The sequence below is a fragment of the Furipterus horrens genome, unplaced genomic scaffold (assembly GCF_987537825.1).
Source record: "Furipterus horrens unplaced genomic scaffold, mFurHor1.1.pri manual_scaffold_1, whole genome shotgun sequence".
NCBI classification, from domain to species: domain Eukaryota; kingdom Metazoa; phylum Chordata; class Mammalia; order Chiroptera; family Furipteridae; genus Furipterus; species Furipterus horrens.
In genome coordinates, this window is record NW_028327171.1 from 2,204,349 (window position 1) to 2,223,118 (window position 18,770).

The window sequence follows — 18,770 nt, forward strand, 5'->3', positions numbered from 1 at the left end:
CCCGCTCCTGCCTCCACCCAGGCCTTTCCCACTATACCCTTAAAAAAAGTGGGGGTGGGGGCTTAGAGGCTGTTAAGAAAGCACACGTTTCAGCTAAAGACAGGGTCCTCGCAGCGGAGATCGGGGTCCACCCGAGCCTCGGGTTTCGCGGGGTCTCTCCCCAAGGGGCGCAAGAGCCCGCAGTGGGCGTCCGGCGGCCCCCTCCCTGCTCCCCTGCGCTGCGCCCCGCGCTCCCGGGGGTCCAGCTGCGCGCTCCCGGCTCGTGGCCGCGCCGGGAGCTGCGGGCGGACGGAGCCGGCCGGCGCGGCTGGAAAGTCCCGGCGAGCGCGGCGGGCGGACGGGGCGGGGCGGGCGGAGCGGGCGGGGCGGGGCGCGGGGGGAAGAGGCGGTGCTCCCGGCGCTCGATGCGCCCCCAGCGCGGCGGCGACAGCGGCTCCGCGGCCGGCGCGCCCTGAGCCTCGGCGGACCCCGCGCGCCGCGGGCCCGGGCCATGCGGCCCCCGCCGCTGCTCTGGCTGCTGCTGCCTCTCGCCGCCGCGGCCCCCACGGCAGGTAAGCGGCGCCTCGGGCCCCCGGGCCGCACGGCGGCGTCGCCGCAGCGGGGGGCGGCGTGGGGGCCCCGATCGAGGGCGGGAGGCGGCGGGGAGTTCCGGGCAAGCAGCTGGCGGACCCCGAGGAGCCGCGGGGCGCACCGCCCCTCCCGGCGCCCCCGCCCCCGCGCCGCCCCCGCCTTCTCAAAATGAGCAAAGGAGGGACCGGCCCAGGGCTGGGGACCGGGCCGACCGACGCCCCTGCCCGCTGCCCGCGTGTCCTCCCCGGGGCCGAGCAGAGGCGGACGCCGGCCGCCGGCCGCAAGGCGCGGGCAGGGGCCTCGGATTGGAGCCGTGGCCGCGGCTCAGGCTCCCTGCGGCCGGGGCGCGGTTGATCGCGGGTGCGAAGTCCGGGTGGTCGGTGTCCGGGCTCGGACGGGTGCAGACAAGGCCCAGAGCCCTCCAGACCCCGGCTGTGCGCGTGGCCGAAGGGGCCGGGGATTTGAGCCGCTGAGCCCGCCTTAATCCCAGCTCCTCTGCCCCCACCCAGACAGCCCCTTCCCCGGGCTCCGCGTCTTCTTACCTCGGACGCTAACGGACCGTACGCATGTGCCAAATGTAAGCGATGTCAAGGAAAGAAAAGAAAAATGACAGGTGTAGGTGGGAGAACACTCTGTGTGTGCGGGCGCGCGCGTGTGTGTTGCTGGATTCCTTCCCACGGAGACCGGTATCAGAGGGAGCACAGTGTCCGGAATGTAGGGGTTTCCTCCCCTTCCCAGATGCTCAGGTTTGTGTCTGGCACCGGCCATCCTTGCAAAGGCCCTTAAATTCCAAGCTCCCTGCTAGGAGGAAATCGGGCACCAGGTTTTCCCCTGGGGGTGGCCCAGCTGGGTTTGACTCCCGACTCCACCCCTCTCCAGCTTCCAGTTGTGAGCAACGGAGGACCCCACCCTCCCTGGGCCTCCTTCGGGTGAGATTTGGGGGTCGGCAAAATGTCGAGAATTACCCAAGCTGGATGGTGGGGAAAGTGGTCCAGGGCCTTGGCACTAGAGCTGCTGCTGACTCGCCGGGGCCTGGGGCCGTCCGAGCCCGTGGGCGGGCCCAGAGGTGGCGGGAAGGACTCAGACGCTGCAGTCTGCCGCTGCCGCGCGCACAGGGCAGGTCCCTCTTCCCTGGCATTGACCCCTTGGGTCCTGCCCAGGCCTGGGGGCTGCGTGATTGGAAATGACCGGGTTCCTCCCCACAGAGCCTTTGAAAAGCAGCCCCACGTTACAGTCTTCTTTAATTTGTGGCCCTGCGAAGTTTTCTCATTATAAACAATTTAAACACTGGGATATTTTTTAGAAGAAACCCTTTGAGAGTCACAACACAAGGCAAAAAGAACAACAATAATGACATAATAAATGGGCAGTAGAAAAAAATTTCTGCTCTTTTCCATAACTGACAAGTGCCCTTTAGTAACCATGAAATTGTTTTTAATGTCAGAGGGAAAAAAGGAAGAGTATGAGAAACAAATTTTTTAAAGGGAGACTCAGAGTTGTTTTCGGGGTAACATAATTAACTCCTGAACCTTGACACAATGTGTAGTGACCCTTCTGAGTGCTGGGCACCGTGAACGTCAGCTGACTCTCCAGTACCTGCCCGAGCGCTGAAGTAATTCAGCTTCTATTTATAATCGTCGGAGCTGCCGCTGAATCTTCCAGGGAATTGGACCCGTACTTGCGCCCCAGAGTTTTAGGACCGTGATTAGCTGACCTGAATATACAAGCCTTCTAATGGGCTTTGAAAGCACTGAAGAAGACAGTAAATCCTCAACAGCATGAAAACCGCTGCAGACGAGTTTCCATCCCGCAGCTCCCTCGGCCCATAATGGCCGCAGCTGAAACTGCTGCCCCGCTGGGCCGTGTGGGCAGACTCTCTCAAGGATGATCATAACTACCGCTTGTGGGGCTCCTCTTCTAGGTCAGCCAAGGGGCGAAGGGCTTATATATTGGACCTGAGCTTTCTTCATGGTTTCATCCGTTCTTCTGATGTAGGTAATAGTCCCATTTTCCGCCCCCCAGAACAAAACCATCCTGTTTTTGGAGGCGACCAATGGTCTGCATAAATAAGCTGATGTCCAGTATTTACTAAAAAGAGCAACTTTCTGATTACGGCTGAGGACTCGGGGTTTTTTTGTTTTTTGTTTTTTTAATGAGGACGAGCATCTTTATTCCATGAGCTAAGATAGGAGGGCCTTGATCATCCTCAGCCAGAAGCCCAGCCGCTGGCCCTCCGGCACACGGCCACATGCACAGCCACCCTGGCCCCATCTTGGAGTCCTGGGTGCTCGAGCCCCACCCTGTGGGGACTGCTCCCCCGGGAGACAGCCAACTGTGACCTTCTGTTTCCTTTCATCATAATTCTTCTGAAGTTTCCGTGGTCATTTTTGTTTAAAATCTCCTTCCCAGGAGTCAGCCTGACCCCCTTCTTGCGGCCCAGGGCAGTGCCTAGGGCTTGCGGACCATGGCCACGGTCTGTGTGGCAGTGTGGCAGTGTGGCATTCTGGGCCCGGCGCTCAGCCCGCTCGCCCGCTCCGTTCTTCCCTGGGGCCTTGGTGCGGACCACTTCCTGGCCGGGTGTGCTGGAGACAGTGTGGACAGTCCTTGTTTTGCACATAAAACGCTTGGAGCCCCAGGAGAAGCTGCGCACACCCAGCCCCGAGGCTCGCTGCTCCCTGCTGCCTCCCAGCGCGCGGACTGTGGGCATGTGACAGGGCCAGTCTCAGCGCTGGCAGCTGGGTGTCCCAGCTCACAGTTTTGCTTTGTCTTGCGGCTGGGAAGGACCAGGGGATTTTTTTTTTTTTTTTTGACTTCTCACCTGCAGGGTGCTGGAGTGGGCTTATTGATATTCCTCATAACTGGTATTCATCATAATGATCCATGGGTGTCAAGATCTTAAAGGGCCTTTGATAGTTGATTAAATGATTAATTTTAATGCTAATTGTACTTTATTAACTGTGCTCAACTAAGACCCAGGCTAGCCTATTCTTGAATGTGAATAAGTCTCACCCACCCGGATCCAGGGTCAGTCGGAGCTGGCGGGTTGGGGTAGGAAGGGGAACAGAAGGGGCTGTGGCTGTGGGGTGCAGAGGAGGCACTGGACTCTGGGGTTACCTGTCCTCCCCACTGCAGTGTGGGAGTCACTGCCCCAGAGACCATGCAGAGGAAGGTGGAGCGGGGCTGTGACTTTATCCTGCAGTAGCTGGGGAGTCATCAGGGCCTGGCGCACCGGTCCGGTCGTTGCTGTGACAAATGACTGCCAACGGCAGGCCTTAGAGCAACACAGACCGATTCTCTCACAGGCCTGGGGGCCCGAGGTTGGGTGCATGCAGGTCTTACTGGGCTGCCACCAAGGGGGGTGTGGGGGGGCGGTGCGCTCCTTCTGGAGGTCCTCGGGGGAGACTCAGCTCCTTGCCTTTTCCCACTTCTAGAGCAGCGCTCTCGGGACCACACTGGGCCCACCCAGATATTCCAGCGTAACCTCCACACTGGGCCCACCCAGATATTCCAGCGTAACCTCCCTACGTTAAGGTCTTCTGCTTAGGAGCCTGAATTTCATTACAGCCTGGATTCCCCTTTGACCTGAACCGAGCGTACGGGGTGGCAAAGCGGGTTATGATCATTACAATAGCTTTATTAAGTCAAAAGAATGTTTCAACTGTCAGCCTGCCTTTGGCACCCCACATAGTCACAGGACACAGGCGTCTGGGGGGCAGGGGACACTATTTTGCCTTCAGCAGGGTCAGACCCTTGAGTGCAGTGCTCAGTGCCGGGCCAGGGCCCCCGTTGGAGGTCCCCACGGGCAGGGCCTGGGTACCCCCTGCGGAGCAGCCATCCTTGGATGCCTGACACAGTCCCTGCTGAAGCTCACACCAGGCAGCAGCGTCTGGCTTGTCTTCTGGCCAAGGTCTTGCCTGTGGCCCTCCCTACAACGGTGGGAGAGATGGTAGTGCTTTACTGTTGCTATGGAAATGGCGGCTCGGATGTGGTGTCAGCAGGATCCCGTGGTTACGGGGGACGTGGGTGACAGGATCAGGGTGCCGGATGAAGCCTGCCCTCTTCCCTCCAGACGCGCCCACGGCGCAGGGCCTCCTGCCCCAGCCCCCAGACCAGCGGAAAGGGAGGACGAGGTCAAGGCCGGGGGGAGACAGCCGGGCTGCGTGCGGGGTCCGAGCGGCTGGAGGTGAACCGAGGCACAGAGGCCGGCTGCGTGACCCCGAAGGAGGCAGGGTGCCTGCTCCTCAGGCGCAGGGGCCGTGGCCCCCAGCCCGACAGCGCCACCTTCCAGCAGTGCGCCATTGCTGCGTCGGGGACACTGTGGTGAGCGGCGGGGTGGTCACACGGTAACCACATGGCTCAGTGCTGCACACACGTGAACTCATTCAGTCCCCGCCACAACCTTCGATGAGCACAGTGCTATCGTCCCCTCTTCAGAGATGGGGCACAAAGAGGTGACACACCTGGCCTGAGCTCCAGCGGGAGTGTGTGTGGCCTGGGACCCAGGCAGGCCAGCTCCAGAATCCCTGCAGGGCCAGGGGACCGCGGGCCCCGGGCGTCGCACGCAGGGAACAGCTCTGACGACATGGCGCCCGAGCAGAGACCCGCAGGCAGTGAGGTGGAGCGCAGGGCGGGACTGGAGAGAAGGTTCTGCACGAAGGGAGATGCGGGGCGGAGTGTGTCCAGCATTTCCCAGGACCCGGGGGCCACGCGGGCCGTAGTAGGGGGAGTGAGGCCCGCAGGACAGGCCGTGTGAGAGGCGCCGGGGCGGGGGCAAGCGGCGGGTGTTCATGAGAGGCGTCCCGGGGCTTCACTGGGGATGCAGAGCCCTGGGGCTCGCTTCTTCTCTTCCTGCGGTGAGACGGGGGATTCCAGGAAACTCGGCTGCAGAGCAGAAGTGCCACGCTCCGCAGCCGTCACAGCCCCTGGCGGGGTGGGGGGTGGGGCCCTTCCAGCCCCCGGGGCCCCTCAGGGCCTCCTGCCTTAGCTGAATGTCCAGATGAGGGGTTGGGGCACCAGGGGAAGGATGAGGGCGCGGGGATCCCTGCTGACCGCCCCCCGCCCCGGGTGGAGACGAACAAGCAGAATGAGTGACGGGCCTCAGAGACGTCTGTGTCCTCAGCGCCGGGGTCTGGGACGGGGCTACTTTACGTGGCAAATGGGGCTTGGCAGAGGTGATCGAGTGAAGGGTCCTGGGATGGGGAGGTGACCCTGGGCTGCTGGGCTCCGTGGGCCCAGTGTACTCAGAAGAGGCCCTGAAAGGTGGGGGAGGGAGAGCCAGAGCCAGCGAGGTGGCAGCTCAAGGCTGGGGGCGGGGGACACGGGCCAGAGACCGGGAGCAGCTTCTGGGAGCTGCAAAACACGCGGGATCTTTTCCCCTCAAGGCCCCAGGAGCAGCCAGCTAGGCCCCCACCTTCGCCCGGCGACACCTGTTTCAGATTCCTGACCTCCGACCAGGGAGTGCCAGGTGTGGCTTGTGGCTTGTTGGTGGTGGTTCCTCCCAGAAACGATGGGAGGAAGGACAGAGGCGGAGACTCGCTGATGGGCGCCCAGCCCTAACCCAGCGCTCCCTCTGCCTCCGGGTGCAGCGTAGCCCCCCCTGGGAGCAGACGGGGCGGGGGGGCGGGGTGCGTGGTATCGTCTGGGCCCCAGTGAGCCAGTGGGCCTGCCCGGACAGCAACCCTCCTGGCTTCGCGAGGCTGGGCAGGAACAGGGACAAGTGCTCCTGGTTCAGGAGAGACCTGGAATGAAGGTCAGCCCACGCTGGTGGCCGTGGTGGCAGTGGCAGGCAGGCAGGTGGCCACAGACTCGGGGAGCACCTGTCAGGAAGGGAGATGGCAGGCCCCTCTGGCCACGCTTCTTCCGTGTTGGGTGCGTTTACTGAAAACGTGGGCTTGGAATTTCCTGCTTTGAATTCTGGAACAGCCCGTTTTCCAAACTTTCCTTCCCCGCTCTGGGCGTTTCTCCGTAATCTTTCCCTCTTAGAGAAAGTCTTGTCATTGCGAAGCTCTCTTGCTGGAGGGCGGCCAGTCCTGCGCAGGATCTGCCCGCGGGGCGAGCTTGTGCCTCCCCGGTCACCCTGAGGAGGGGACTCTGCCGCTGGGGTCCCCTGGGAGGGTGACGTGCTGGCCTTGGTGGCTGTCCAGTGCTGACACACCACAGAGTCCCCCGGGGGCCTGCAGGACATGCAGGGGCCTGAGACTGGGGCGCTGCGGGCTGGCGATGCAGGCAGCCCCTGGGAAACAGCCGCTCCGAGGGAGCCCAGAGGACGGCCGGGCCCTCCCACGTGCTTTGGGCTCTGCACGCCTGGTCTGGGGAGCGGGGGTGTGTGTGTGTGTGTGTGTGTGCGCGCGCTTTACACACGCTACCGTGGTACTGAGCGCAGGGCTCATGCATGTCACGTGGCCACCAATGTCGCCTGCCGCACGGCTTTCGGAGTGGGCCGTTCTGTGACCTTGACTCCTGAAGGGGACGCCGGGGCCTGCTTGTTCCGTCGCCTGCCGGCCACGCACGCGCACCGACCGTGGGGCAGGTGTGCCGGGCCAGCCAGACTCGGATCCCAGGGCCCGTTCGTAAGACCTGGAACCCGCAGGTGCAAAGGCAGCCCCACGCCCCTGCTCTCATGCAGACGGCCCGGGGGGGCATCCTCAGTCACGGGTGGGGTTGGGGGACATGCCGGGGGGGTCTGCTCTCAGACAAACCCCGAGCTGCCCGATGGCAGTGTGTGTCCCAGTGTGTTTGTCACTGATTTGTCTCCTCTGCCTTCCCTTTCTCTCTCCCACCTCTTCCCCCTTCTCCTAATCTGGGTCCCTGTCAAGACTCCCCTTCCCAGCTGCCTGCCCCTCAGAACCCGAAGATCCACCTGTTCAATGCCAAGCAGGTTCTGAGCTGGGAGCCGGTGTCCCCGAGTGGCGACGAGAGGCCGGTGGTGTACCGGGTGCAGTTCAAATAGTAAGTGGTGTGTCTGCGGGTGTCTGGGGACGCTGTGGGGACGGCGGTGGCCCTGCCCGCAGCTTGCCCCGGCCTCTTGGCGGGCTGTAAGCAGACCCGTGGGAAGCATCCTTGCTCTCATGCTTTTAAAGTCTCCAAGGACAGAGATTTCACAACTGCCCGCTCACCTGAAGGCGTCACAGAATGCTGCTCCACCACGTGGCTGCTTAGCCCCGCGGATGTTCATTCTCTCATTGGTTAGGGAGAATAGAAGGGCGAAGCCCAGGCCCTCGGGTGTGTTTGCTTCCCTCCATCAGTGAGCTCACAGGATTGGCTGAGTCGTCCGATGTTACTAAGTAAACAAAGGGAAGGGAGGGTGATGCTGTGTCTGAGGGCGTGGTTGGCAGATACAGCGCTGGGCAAGGGCGAGGGCCCAGCCCTCCTGGGAAGGGACTCTCCTGTCCACGCCGGGTCACGGAAGTGTTTGCGCTACAGCCCTAAGTAGATCACGCAACTCCCACCCCCACGCACCATCCACACCCCCACCTGCCGCCGCCACTACCATCAGGGGAGAAAATGAGAACCTTAACGTTCATGAAGATATACATGGATGTTCACATCCATGAGCAGGAAAGGGCCAAACTGTGCCACGTGAACCGGTCGCTGGACATTAGGCCATCACTAAGAAGGACAACTGCGTGTCACCTGCAACTGTGTAAAATTTGGAAGGTATCTGCTCAGAAACAGAGAGAACCTGGGCAGAATGTTAGAGCCGTGGGTTTGCAGATGATGTCCTTTTCATCTTTAAATGTCCACTGAAACAGGATTTGCTTCATAAGAGTAGATCTAACCCGGGGTTTGGGGTTTATCTATGAATCCTATTTCTCCGCTGCTCAAGTGACGGCATGTATTACAAACGTGAGCATCTCTAAGGAAACGGGCCAGCCCCCGGGGGCCACAGCATCCCCTTCAGGGCCCAGGGGAAGTGGACCGGTGGGACCCCCGTCCAAACATCACCGAGAATGTCGGTCCAATGACAGCAGAGCTTCAAACGCAGTGCCCCCAGGAGCGGGGCTGCGTGGCGCTGCCCGGGGCGCGCGGCGGGAAGGCAAACCCTCGGCGGTCAGTAAGCGCCACGTCCTGGCGGTGCCAAGGACAGGAAGTCGGAGCCCACTGACGAGCATTCCTTAACCTTGAACAAGGAAGTGGAGCCCTCGACAGTTCCGTATCGCAGACTCTCTTGCACCCCTTTGTTTTCTTCTCGGGAAGTGTTTTGTAGATAATTTTTTCAAGATAGGGGTTGGTGTTGATCAGAGAAACAAAGGGTGGGATGAACGCGGATGCCCCGGGTTGGAAAAGCTGTGGGGCCACTAGAAACAGAAACGAGCTGATTTTGTTTTGTTCCCAGTTGCAGATTTGATGGTGAAAGTGGGCTTTGCTTTTGTTTTAGACACTGACATTTTAGCCACATTAAATAGTCTAATTCTGATGCCTGTGGGGCCTCAGTAAAGCGTTCCTATAATTATTGGGTTGGCCAAAAAGTTCATTTGGCTTTTTCCATAAGAGGGCTCTAGGAGCGCTTAGGTGCCTTTAACTTTATTTTAAACAATTTTGTTAGGTTGTATTGTGACAGCTGTCACACCAGCATGCATTTAAAAAAAACCCATCAAATTGGTGAATTTTTGTGCAGCCATTTTGATACTGAAGATGGAAGAAAATACGCAACATTTTCGGCATATTATGCTTTATGATTTCAAGGCGGGCAAAAACATAACTGAAACGCAGAAGAGGATCTGTGCCGTGTGTGGAGAAGGCGCTGGGACTGATCAGATGGGGCAGACGTGGTTTGTGACGTTTCGTGCTGGAGATGTCTCACTGGACGATGCCCCACGTGTAGAGCAGCTGAAATTGACAGCGATCAAATCAAGACATTAATTGAGATCAATCAATGTTATATCACACGGGAGAGAGCTGACATACTCACAATATCCAAATCAATCAAGTTATTGGTAAAATGAAAACTGTGTCTTTTATTTTACAGTAAAAAGCTACGGGCCTTTTGGCCAACCCAACATAAAAGAGTGAAAACAACCCACAGGCCTGTCGACAGATGAATGAATAAACAGAACGTGGTCTATTCCTACAGTGGGATGTTATTCAGACACTGGAAGGGATAAAAAATGCTGCAACATGTATGATGTTTGAAAACACGCTAGTGTAACATACTAAGTGAAAGGAGCTACTCATGGAAGGTCAGCTAGCGTATGATCCCGTTTATATGAAACGACCAGAACAGGCAAACCCATAGAGACAGAAAGTAGATCAGCGGTTGCCTAGGGCGGGGGCTTCACGGGAGAATGGGGGTGACTGCTGTGGGTACAGAGGTTTGGGGGGATGATGAAAATGTCCTCAAAGTGATCGTGGGGACCGGTGTACAGCCTGTTGAATATACTGACAGCCACTGTGTCTGCACCTGACGTGGGCGAATGGGGTGGCCTGGGAACCCCCTCTGACCACAGCGGCCTCCGAAAGGCCAGCTCGGGGGACACTTACACACGGGGGGGAAGGGAATTCTGGGAAATGAGACCCTCTTCCTCCTTCCAGCCCCCAAAGCAGCACGTGGTCGGACGCCAGGCCGCCCTCTGTCGCGGTGAACTGTTCAGGGATTGCGGCGACCGAGTGCGACTTCACCCCGACCAGCCTCTCGGAGGGCTTCAGGCCGCACTTCAACGTCTCTCTGCGCGTCCGAGCTGAGCTGCGCGAACGCACCTCCGCCTGGGCAACGGTGCCGTGGTTCCAGCACTACCGCAACGGTAAGGGGGCGCGGGCGCCCCGGCCTGGGTCCTGCCTCTGCCCTAAGCGACCAGCAACGCGCTGGGTGCCGGGGTCACCCCCACGCCCTGACGGCAGACGCCGGTGCTCGGAGTGTGGTCTGCTTAGACCGGGGCCGGGCACACGCCAGCCTGCTTCTGTGAATGACGTTTCATCGGAGCGCGGTCACACGTCTCCTACCCTGTTGTCCAGGGCTGCTGTCGTCCTGCCACAGCAGAGCAGTTGCCGTGGGGACCGTCTGCCGGCAAAGCCCAAATTTGCTCTGACGCTTTACGGGAAAAGCGGGCCGACACCCGCACTAGAGGGACAGCATGTTGGCCGTCCTGGCTCATGGCAGACGTCCAGGAGACCCTCGCTGAGCGACCGCGTGGAGGGGTCCTGGGAATCGTCGGGTCCCGGCTTGGGCGTGTGTCCCCTCGCTGGTTGTGGGGTGTCCTCACATGGTCAGCTGCGCCCCGTGCTCCCCCAGTGTCTGTGGTCACGCAGACATGCGGAGTGGAACGTCCTGGGGTCCTGAGTTAAACCAGCAGAGGTGTAAGGCCGTTGAGGAGACGTGTAGGTGGGTTTTTTCTCCTCACCCCAAAGACGTGTTTTCCCGGCTTTAAGAGAAGAAGGGAGAGAGGGAAGCATGGACTGGGATCCCACACACCCAGACCAGGGGGCCCAAACCCACAACCCAGGCATGTGCCCCGGCCAGGAATCGAACCTGCAGCTCTTTGGTTACAGGATGACGCTCCAACCCACTGAGCCGCCTGGTCAGGGCGCTATCTAGATATTTGACGACACATTACGCCATTATTGTTCATTATTTTAGGTGTTTTGGAATGGTATCTTGTCTGTTTTCTACAGGGGGTCCTGTCATTTAGAGATACATAGTAAAGTGCGTAGTGACAGTCCCAGAGGTGCTTCGTTACAGTCTTTGCTGACCAGCACATTGTCACGCCCCTGCCTCTGCTTTCTCTGAGTCTGAGAGTCTCTGTTCAGGCAGCTGAGGGAAGGGCCGTGGCCGTGGTAGGCCACGCGGTGTCGGGGGGCAGGCGTGTGGTCTCCGCCGGCTGGCCCGCTTCTGTACGGGACGCGTCCTTTGTCCTGGAGTGAAGAACCTGTGCACGTGTGCGCTGTGAAGTGTCCCCTGAGTGAGAGTTAGTTTAGAAAAGAGAAGTCATGGTTGTGACCAGGGCAGCGGGGTCACAGAAGCAGGGCCTGCCGTGAAGCTCCTTGGTCCTACGTCACCGGCTTGGTCCTCTCAGCCTGCGCTGGGCAGCGATGGCCTTGGTTAGTGGCGGCGTGGCTGCCTGCCCTGCCCCTCGGTAGACGTGGTGCTGACCCGTCCCATCGCTGCTGTCCCCGCTGGGGGCGGAGTTGGGATAAGTGACCAGAGGTTTCCTGAACGAGCTCTGTCCCTCACTGTCCATCCGCTCACCACTCTGGTGGCCGTGAGCCAGCCCTGCCCCATCTCCGCCTGGCTTAGTTCCTCCGCCAGAACAACGGTCCCCGAGGGCACAGGTGCGGACCCCTAGGGCACACAGAGCCTTAACAGACAGACTTCTGATGGGGACACTCCTCAGTCACCAGGGCTCCGCCTCGTGTCACAGTAAGCGGGGGGCACGTATGTAAAGGTTCCTGAGTGCCACCATTGCTCACCTGTATAGAAATTATATATCAAAATTCCCATGTCAGGTACGCGCCGGGAAGCCCTTCCCTCGGCAGGCAAGGGTGACCTCTGGCTCACCTCCCTGCCCGCGTTTCTCCGGAAACCTGGTCAGGGTGACCTGTCCACAGGAGGCGGGGCAGCGCTGCCTCTGGCTCGCATGGCCCCGGCCGGGAAGCTGCACCTCAGCTGGGGCGGCCTGGCACCCAGGCCAGAGGCCTTGTCTTTGGGCTCCGCTGAGCACAGTGATTCTTGTAGCCGGGCACACCCTGGCGGGGCCTCTGGAAACTGGTCTTGTCGGGTCGTGAGAAGTGGGAGTGGCTCTCGTGGCTTTGAAGCCAAGGAGGCTCTTGTATCTGCCCGACGTGGGTCTCAGCTCCTCCCGCCGGAGCTGTCTCCCAGGGAGACCAGGGGGACCCGCTCTGGGCCGACGTGTGGACGGCCGTGAGGACCCCGCCTTCCCCTGGGGCTCCCCTGGGGCCCCGCTGGGCTCCTGGCCCTGTGGCCTTCCTGGTCAGACTTGGGCCCCGGGTGGACTTGTGTGCCCACATGCAGCCTTGTTGCACATATGAATCTGTGTGTTTGTGTGCACGTCACATGTATTCGACACAGTGTACATGCGCACATTATGTGACACAGTATAGTGTGTGTGTACGTAACGTCTGTTGTGTGTATATGTACCATATAGGTGTGTATACATTTACATATTTTTGTTTTTGTTTGTAATTCTATTCCAGTGACCATCGGGCCTCCAGAAAACATCTGGGTGACCCCAGGAGCAGGCTCGCTTATCATCCGATTGTCCCCACCCTTTGACATCAGCAATCCCACCATGGCCAGTTTCTCATATAATGTCCGTTACGGGGAAAAGGCGGGACCCAAAAAGGCAAGAGCGTTTTTTTATGAATTTTCATTTTCTTTCCTTAAGATTTCCTCATACAGCAAAAGAAAGTCGACTTTAAAATGGACAAGGACAGGCTACCTCGGTGTCGCCTTCGAGTCTGAGCCTGAGCCATTATTGTTTTTAAGGTTTTATTTGTTTATTTTTAGAGCGGGGGAGGGAGGGAGAAAGAAAGGGACAGAAACACGGATGTGAGAGAGACATCGGTCGAACCGAACCTGCGACCTCTTGCTTTGTGGGATGAAGCCCAGCCCCCTGAGCTGGCTAACCCGCCTCTTCCAGCCCTGCTCCCCTTCCCTCAGAGGGGCTCCTGCGGCCAGCCCATTGGAGGGGCCCCTGCCCGATGTCACACCGTTCCCGTCCTCTGGGGGCCAGACTTGGCCGGCATGTCGCTGAGTGCCTTCGCCACCCCTGGGTCGGGAGGAGGTTCCGGCGGGTCAGTCTGCACAGAGAGGAACCCAACCCCCCAGTCTGCAGCCTTTGACTGCCAGTCCCTCTGGTCTGAGCGGTGTGCAAAGAGGGCCCACGGGAAAAGGTGGAAGGTCCCTGGAAGGACAGAGTGCGTCCCAGGGCGAGGGGGCAGTGGGTACGGGAAGGCGGGGCCCCTTGGGATTGCAGGCCCCGCAAGGAGGAGCGGCGGCAGGGGACGAGGTCCACGGGCTCAGACCCCACGGCCCGGCCAGCCTGCGTGACCCAGGAACGGGACGATGGCCTTCGCCGTGTCCAGGGCCTGGCCCACCAGCTGCATGGATGAGGTTTCATGATCTGTGTGAACGTCCCGATTCCCTGAGCCCAGCGTCACCCTGATTTTATAATAATAACGATAATACGCACGTACGTGTGTCAGGTGCTTTCTTGGTGTCTGCGCTGGGCACGCACTTCAGATGAATCGCTGAATCCCTGCGGCGCCCCCGCCGTCAGCAGCTGAGGGCGAGCACAGCGCAGGGAGTGCCAGCCTCAGGGCCCCCCCCACCGCCCCCCGCAGTTTCCTGCGCATCAGTGGCGTTTGCACCTTCTCGCCGTTGCTCCACGGCGGGTCTGATGTGGCTGGACAGGGAGGCAGGGGCTCATTGGGTCCCCAAATCCGAGGTGGACAGTTCCCTAGGCCTTCTGTGACCGAGCGCATGTTACGCCACCATTTCAAATGGCTGCAGGCTCTACTGTCACTCAAAGCAAGGAAGCAGTTTGTGGTATGAAGTCCTGTGTTGCCGCAACACGGAGCCCCGTGTCCTTGTCTCCCTGTGGAACAGTGACAGCTTGGTCCAGGATGAGAGGGAGTGGCCAGGCCTGGGGACGGGGCCCAAGGGCGGGCAGCGCAGGGAATGGAGGGGAGACAGAATCCTCCAAGAATGCGGGCCCAGCTGTTTACATGACAGGCTGGGGTCATTTTGACCAAAACTGTAAGAGTGATCAGCACATTTGAGTTAAAACTAGAAGCAGGCTGGCAGCTAAAGGCACGTCTTTTTCCTAGAGTGGTTGTTTTTCTCTGTAGATTGACTTGAAGTATCTTGATTGGATTAACCACAAGCTACAGTGTTCATTTTATTTTATTTTTATTATTACTATTTTTTAAAATATATTTTCTATTGTTAGCTTTTTTTGTTATTATTATTTTTTAGATTGTATTTATTTATTTTCAGAGAGAGGGGACAGGAGGGAGAAAGAGAGGGAGGGAAACATCCATGTGTGGTTGCCTCTCTCATGCCCCTAACTGGGGACCTGGCCCACAACCCAGGCCTGTGCCCTGACTGGGAATCGAACCGGCGACACTTGATTCGCAGGCTGACGCTCAGTCCACTGAGCCACACCAGCCAGGGCTCATTTTATTTTTTTAAAGGTTTTATTTATTTTCTGGGAGAGGAGAAGGGAGGGAGAAAGAGGGGGAGAGAAGTATCCATGTGTGGTTGCCTCTTGCGGGCCCCTGACCCCGGGACCTGACGTGCAGCCCAGGCCTGTGCCCTGACTGGGAATCGAACCAGTGACATTTCGGTTCACAAGCTGGCGCCTAGTCCACTGAGCTGCAGCAGGCAGGGCCAAAATATTCATTTTAAAAAAGAAAATTTCATCCTAGAAATTGTGGCTTTGGCCCTCCGTTGCTGCAGTGGGTCCTCAATGGGCCCTCAGAGGCCTCACGCCCAGAGGCTGCCCAAAGTCTTTCTGCACACTGCGCGTCCATTTCCACACGGAACCGTGTCCCGCCGTGGGCCCGGGCCCCCGTAAAACAGCATGGCCTTCGTCTCCGCTGGCCGAGATCCCTGTGAACATGTGAGCCGGTCTGTTTACACACGTGCCTGTCTGTGTTTTCCACGCAGATGAAAGGCTCCTTCAGGAAGAACGTCATTGAGTTGAAAGACTTAAAGCCCTTGCGCGTGTACTGTTTACAAGTGCAGGCCTACCTGGTCTCTAGTTCACCAGAAATGTCCAGAGCCGGGCAGTTCAGCAACATATCTTGTCACGAGACCACAGCAGATGGTAAGTGAGGCCTTCCTGTGGCCTCCCTGAGCTGGGAAAAGAGCCCCCGTAAGATAGCGAGGGTGGGGACCCCTCATTGGGGGAACAGGAGTGGGTGCCAGGAGCCTGCGTGGACGCCCCAGCCCTGGCGGCGTTTTAGGGTCGCCTGCGCGCTGCTAGCGGAGCTCGGGGGGCGGGGGCGGCCGCGGCTCCCCGCTGCGCTCGTGAGCAGCCCGCAGAAGAACACTTGCCTGATGCCTGTGTCACGCGTGGGCTGGCCTCCTGTTCACTTTCCTGTCGTCTCTGTAGCCGCCACCAAGCTCCAGCAAGCCATCCTGGTCACCATGGGGACCTTTCTGTCCCTGGCCGGGCTGGCCGGGGCCTGTGTCGTCCTGATCCTGAGGTACGGAGGCCTGGTCAAGTACTGGGTCCGCGCCCCGCCAGGCATCCCGGCACAAATAGGAGAGGTACGTGTGCGCTCCTGGGGGGCGAGGGGGGGCACCGGCACCTCCTGGGACAGGGGGCAGCGCCGGGACAGGTTTGAACTGAGCGCGGGGCGGGGTCGTGGGGACGCCCGCGTGCCCAGCCAGCCTCCTTACCCACGGCAGCCGGAAGGGCCGCTCCCCAGGGTCCCGCAGCGTCGCCCCGCCTCAGGAAGGGGGAGGTCCGGCCACGGCGTGGAGGGGCCTGGGGGGAGGGCACATGCTCAGGGACACCGGCAGGCACAAAAGGACAAAGGCCACGCGATTCCGCTCCTGCGAGGGGCTCAGCGCTGAAGCGCGTGGACAGTGGAGGACCGTGGTTTGCGGGGAAACAGGGCATCGGTTCTGCAAAATCAAGTTCTGGCGGCGGAGGGCAGTGAGCGCGGCGCACACTGTCCGTCTGCGACGGGGCTGTGCCCTTGGAAACGGCTGAGGCGGTGATTTCCACGCTGCGTGTGCCATCACAGTTGACAGGTGTTCGCTCAGGGGCACGAGGCTGGCCACGACGGGGACCTGGCCTGGAGGCGGGCGGCAGGGGGTCCCCGTGCCCGGCAGCCGGCGGGGAAGCCAGCCGGAGCCGCGAAGGCAGTGGGGGCAGAAGTCAGGAGCACGAGCACAGGGTGACCTCGGGGTCCTCCTAGGGTAACTGCCCCGGAGCTGTGAGTGCGGCTCTGCACACCGGGGTCGGGGGTGTCAGCAGCAACATAAAGGCCTCGGGAGAGAAAGGGCGCGTCTGTCAGGGCGCGGCGCTTGCTCCCTTCGGCGGCCGTGGGGCATTTAAGGTGCCCCGCCCCCGGCCCGCACACAGACTGCCTGTGGAGCTCCGGCTGGGGCCTCCCTGCAGGTGCCGTGTGGTCGCCCCACGGGGGACCCGGAGGCTGTCAGACTCACGGGGACAGCGAGGAGGAGGGACGCTGGTCGCCGGGGGCCGGGAGGGGCGCCCTGACGCCGCGTGAGTGGGTTCCGGAAGCCCGCTGGCCCACGCCGGGCACTCCAGTTTCCTTAGGAGGGTGGACTCGGGGGAGGTGTTCTTGCCGCGAACAGGAGCGAAAGCACCGCAGAGCGGCCCTGGTGTTAGCGGCGGGACGCAGCAGCTCTCGGGGGGCTGGGCCTTCGGCTGCACCCGCGTCACCGTCCCCCTGCCCCCTCGGTGCGCCCGCCGCTCCTCGGCCCTGGGAGCTGCCCACCTAAATGAGCCCGGGGTCTGTCTGTTCCCTTTCCTGGGAGAGTGAAACACACCGGCCGCAGGCGGGGGGCGTTCGTGGGAGTAGCACACCCTGTCCCCAGGGGCTGTGTCCCCAGAGCCTGCGCGGGTTCTCCGTGCCCTGGGGAGGCAGAGGCAGGAGCCGAGGGCACAGCTGGGCACGGAGAAGCGTCCCTGTACGTCGAGGGACTGCCTGCTCCTCACGGCTGGCACTGCGCCCCAGGCTGCCCAGCGGCCATCCCCCGGCTCCCCCCCACCCAGCTGGGGCATAGGAGGCCCCGTCTTCTCCTTGCCGAGACGGGAGAAGGGGGAGAAGAGCCCACACGCCTGCTTTCCTGGGTGCGGCGGCCCTGTCGCCCTCAGAGTAGGACCCGGGCTGGGCCTGGAGTCAGGTCAGAGCCACCAGCAGGGTGGCCGGGCCTTAGCTGTCCTTCCGTCTGGGGGACAGAGTAGGAAGTTAAAGCCGAATAAAAGGGCGGGGCCGACGAAGACGGGGGCCGTGGTGCTGGTGCCGGAGCTGAAGTTGGTTTGCTCCCTTTGCCAGTATTTGAAGGACCCGGCTCAGCCCATCCTGCAGGCCCTGGACAGCAGCAGCTCACCCCAGGAGGACGTCTGGGACTCGGTGTCCGTCCTGTCGGTTCCCCAGGAGTAGCAGCCGCTCCCCGAGCCCTGCAAACCGGAGCCCTGGGCGTCCCCCGCCCGCCTGCGGGAGCCGGACTCAGCCGTGCGCTGCTGCCCGGACCCCAGGTGCCCGCCGCGCACGGGGGTGCCCAGGCCCGAGAGACTGGGGGTCTTACGGGAAGACGTTTATTTGCCTTAAGAATTTTCTAATCACTCGGTTTTCTAGAATGATTCTACAGAAAAAAGATTTCTCTTGAACACTAAAAAGAAATGCAAATATTTGTTAGAAAAATGGCTCTGGTACCCCGATCTCTGATCATTGTTGGTCGCTCCCTTAGGCAGGTCCCCGCTAGGACACCAAGTGGCCCGTCACATTCAGTCTCTCGGCTAAAAATGTGATTAATCCTGTAAATATTTTCCAAGTTATTTATGGTTTTGTTTTTTTTCAAACTATGAATAAAGGACTGTACAATTAACGTCTAAAAAGTCTGTGTGAGGTTTCTTTCCTCTCCACTTAGTCTTCTTAATTTGGCCTATTTTCTGCAAAATTTCGTTGGTTTTTTTTTAATTATTTACTTATTTGCTTGTTTATTTTATGTTTAGAGAGAGGGGAAAGGAGAAAGAGAGGGAGAGAAGCATCACTGTGTGGTTGCCTCTCACTCGCACCCCCAACTGGGGACCTGACAGGCAACCTAGTCATGTGCCCCGACTGGGGATCGAACCAGCGACACTTGGCTCGCAGACCGACGCTCAATCCACTGAGCCACAGCAGCCAGGGCTCAAAATTTCGCATTTTAAAAATTACTATAAAGTTTTGTTTTCTGAAATAACACCCAGGAGAGCTACTCAGACCTCCCGGTCATTCAGCAAGAACCGTCTAGGTTGTCACTAGGGGCCGGTGCTGCTCATCCCCTTACGTCTCATCTGTGGCTGCGTTCGCCCTGCAAGGCAGAATGGGGTTGTCACTGCAGGCTGTGTGCCCCCCAAACCTGGACGATTCATCCAGGAAAAGCTGGGCTGACCCCTGATCTGTACAGTGTCCCTTGTGTAGGAGAAACAGACCCACCCCTGTCACAGAAGGGCAAGACCCACGTGACCCTGAGGTCTTCTAATTCAGGGGCTGCAGAGTCC

The 18,770-nt window shown here is 59.8% G+C and overlaps 1 protein-coding gene across 1 annotated transcript; it reads left to right on the plus strand.

The window, feature by feature from the left end:
• The first annotated feature begins 416 nt into the window (after nucleotides 1–416).
• IFNGR2 (interferon gamma receptor 2) lies at nucleotides 417–18,115 on the plus strand. Its single transcript, XM_090271425.1, has 7 exons — nucleotides 417–551; nucleotides 7,386–7,518; nucleotides 10,102–10,310; nucleotides 12,718–12,866; nucleotides 15,194–15,353; nucleotides 15,642–15,799; nucleotides 17,563–18,115. The coding sequence occupies exons 1-7, from the start codon at nucleotides 491–493 to the stop codon at nucleotides 17,668–17,670; spliced, it is 978 nt and encodes a 325-aa protein (XP_090127551.1). The 5' UTR covers nucleotides 417–490; the 3' UTR covers nucleotides 17,671–18,115.
• Nucleotides 18,116–18,770: the final 655 nt, after the last annotated feature.

What these genes read in the sequence shown, in the direction of transcription:
- IFNGR2 (XM_090271425.1), top strand. Translation starts at nt 491, where the DNA reads ATGCGGCCCCCGCCGCTGCTCTGGCTGCTGCTGCCTCTCGCCGCCGCG. An exon ending in CGCCGCGGCCCCCACGGCAG is followed by an intron (nt 552 to 7,385) that starts GTAAGCGGCGCC and finishes GTCCCTGTCAAG; the next exon opens with ACTCCCCTTCCCAGCTGCCT. An exon ending in TCACGAGACCACAGCAGATG is followed by an intron (nt 15,354 to 15,641) that starts GTAAGTGAGGCC and finishes TCGTCTCTGTAG; the next exon opens with CCGCCACCAAGCTCCAGCAA.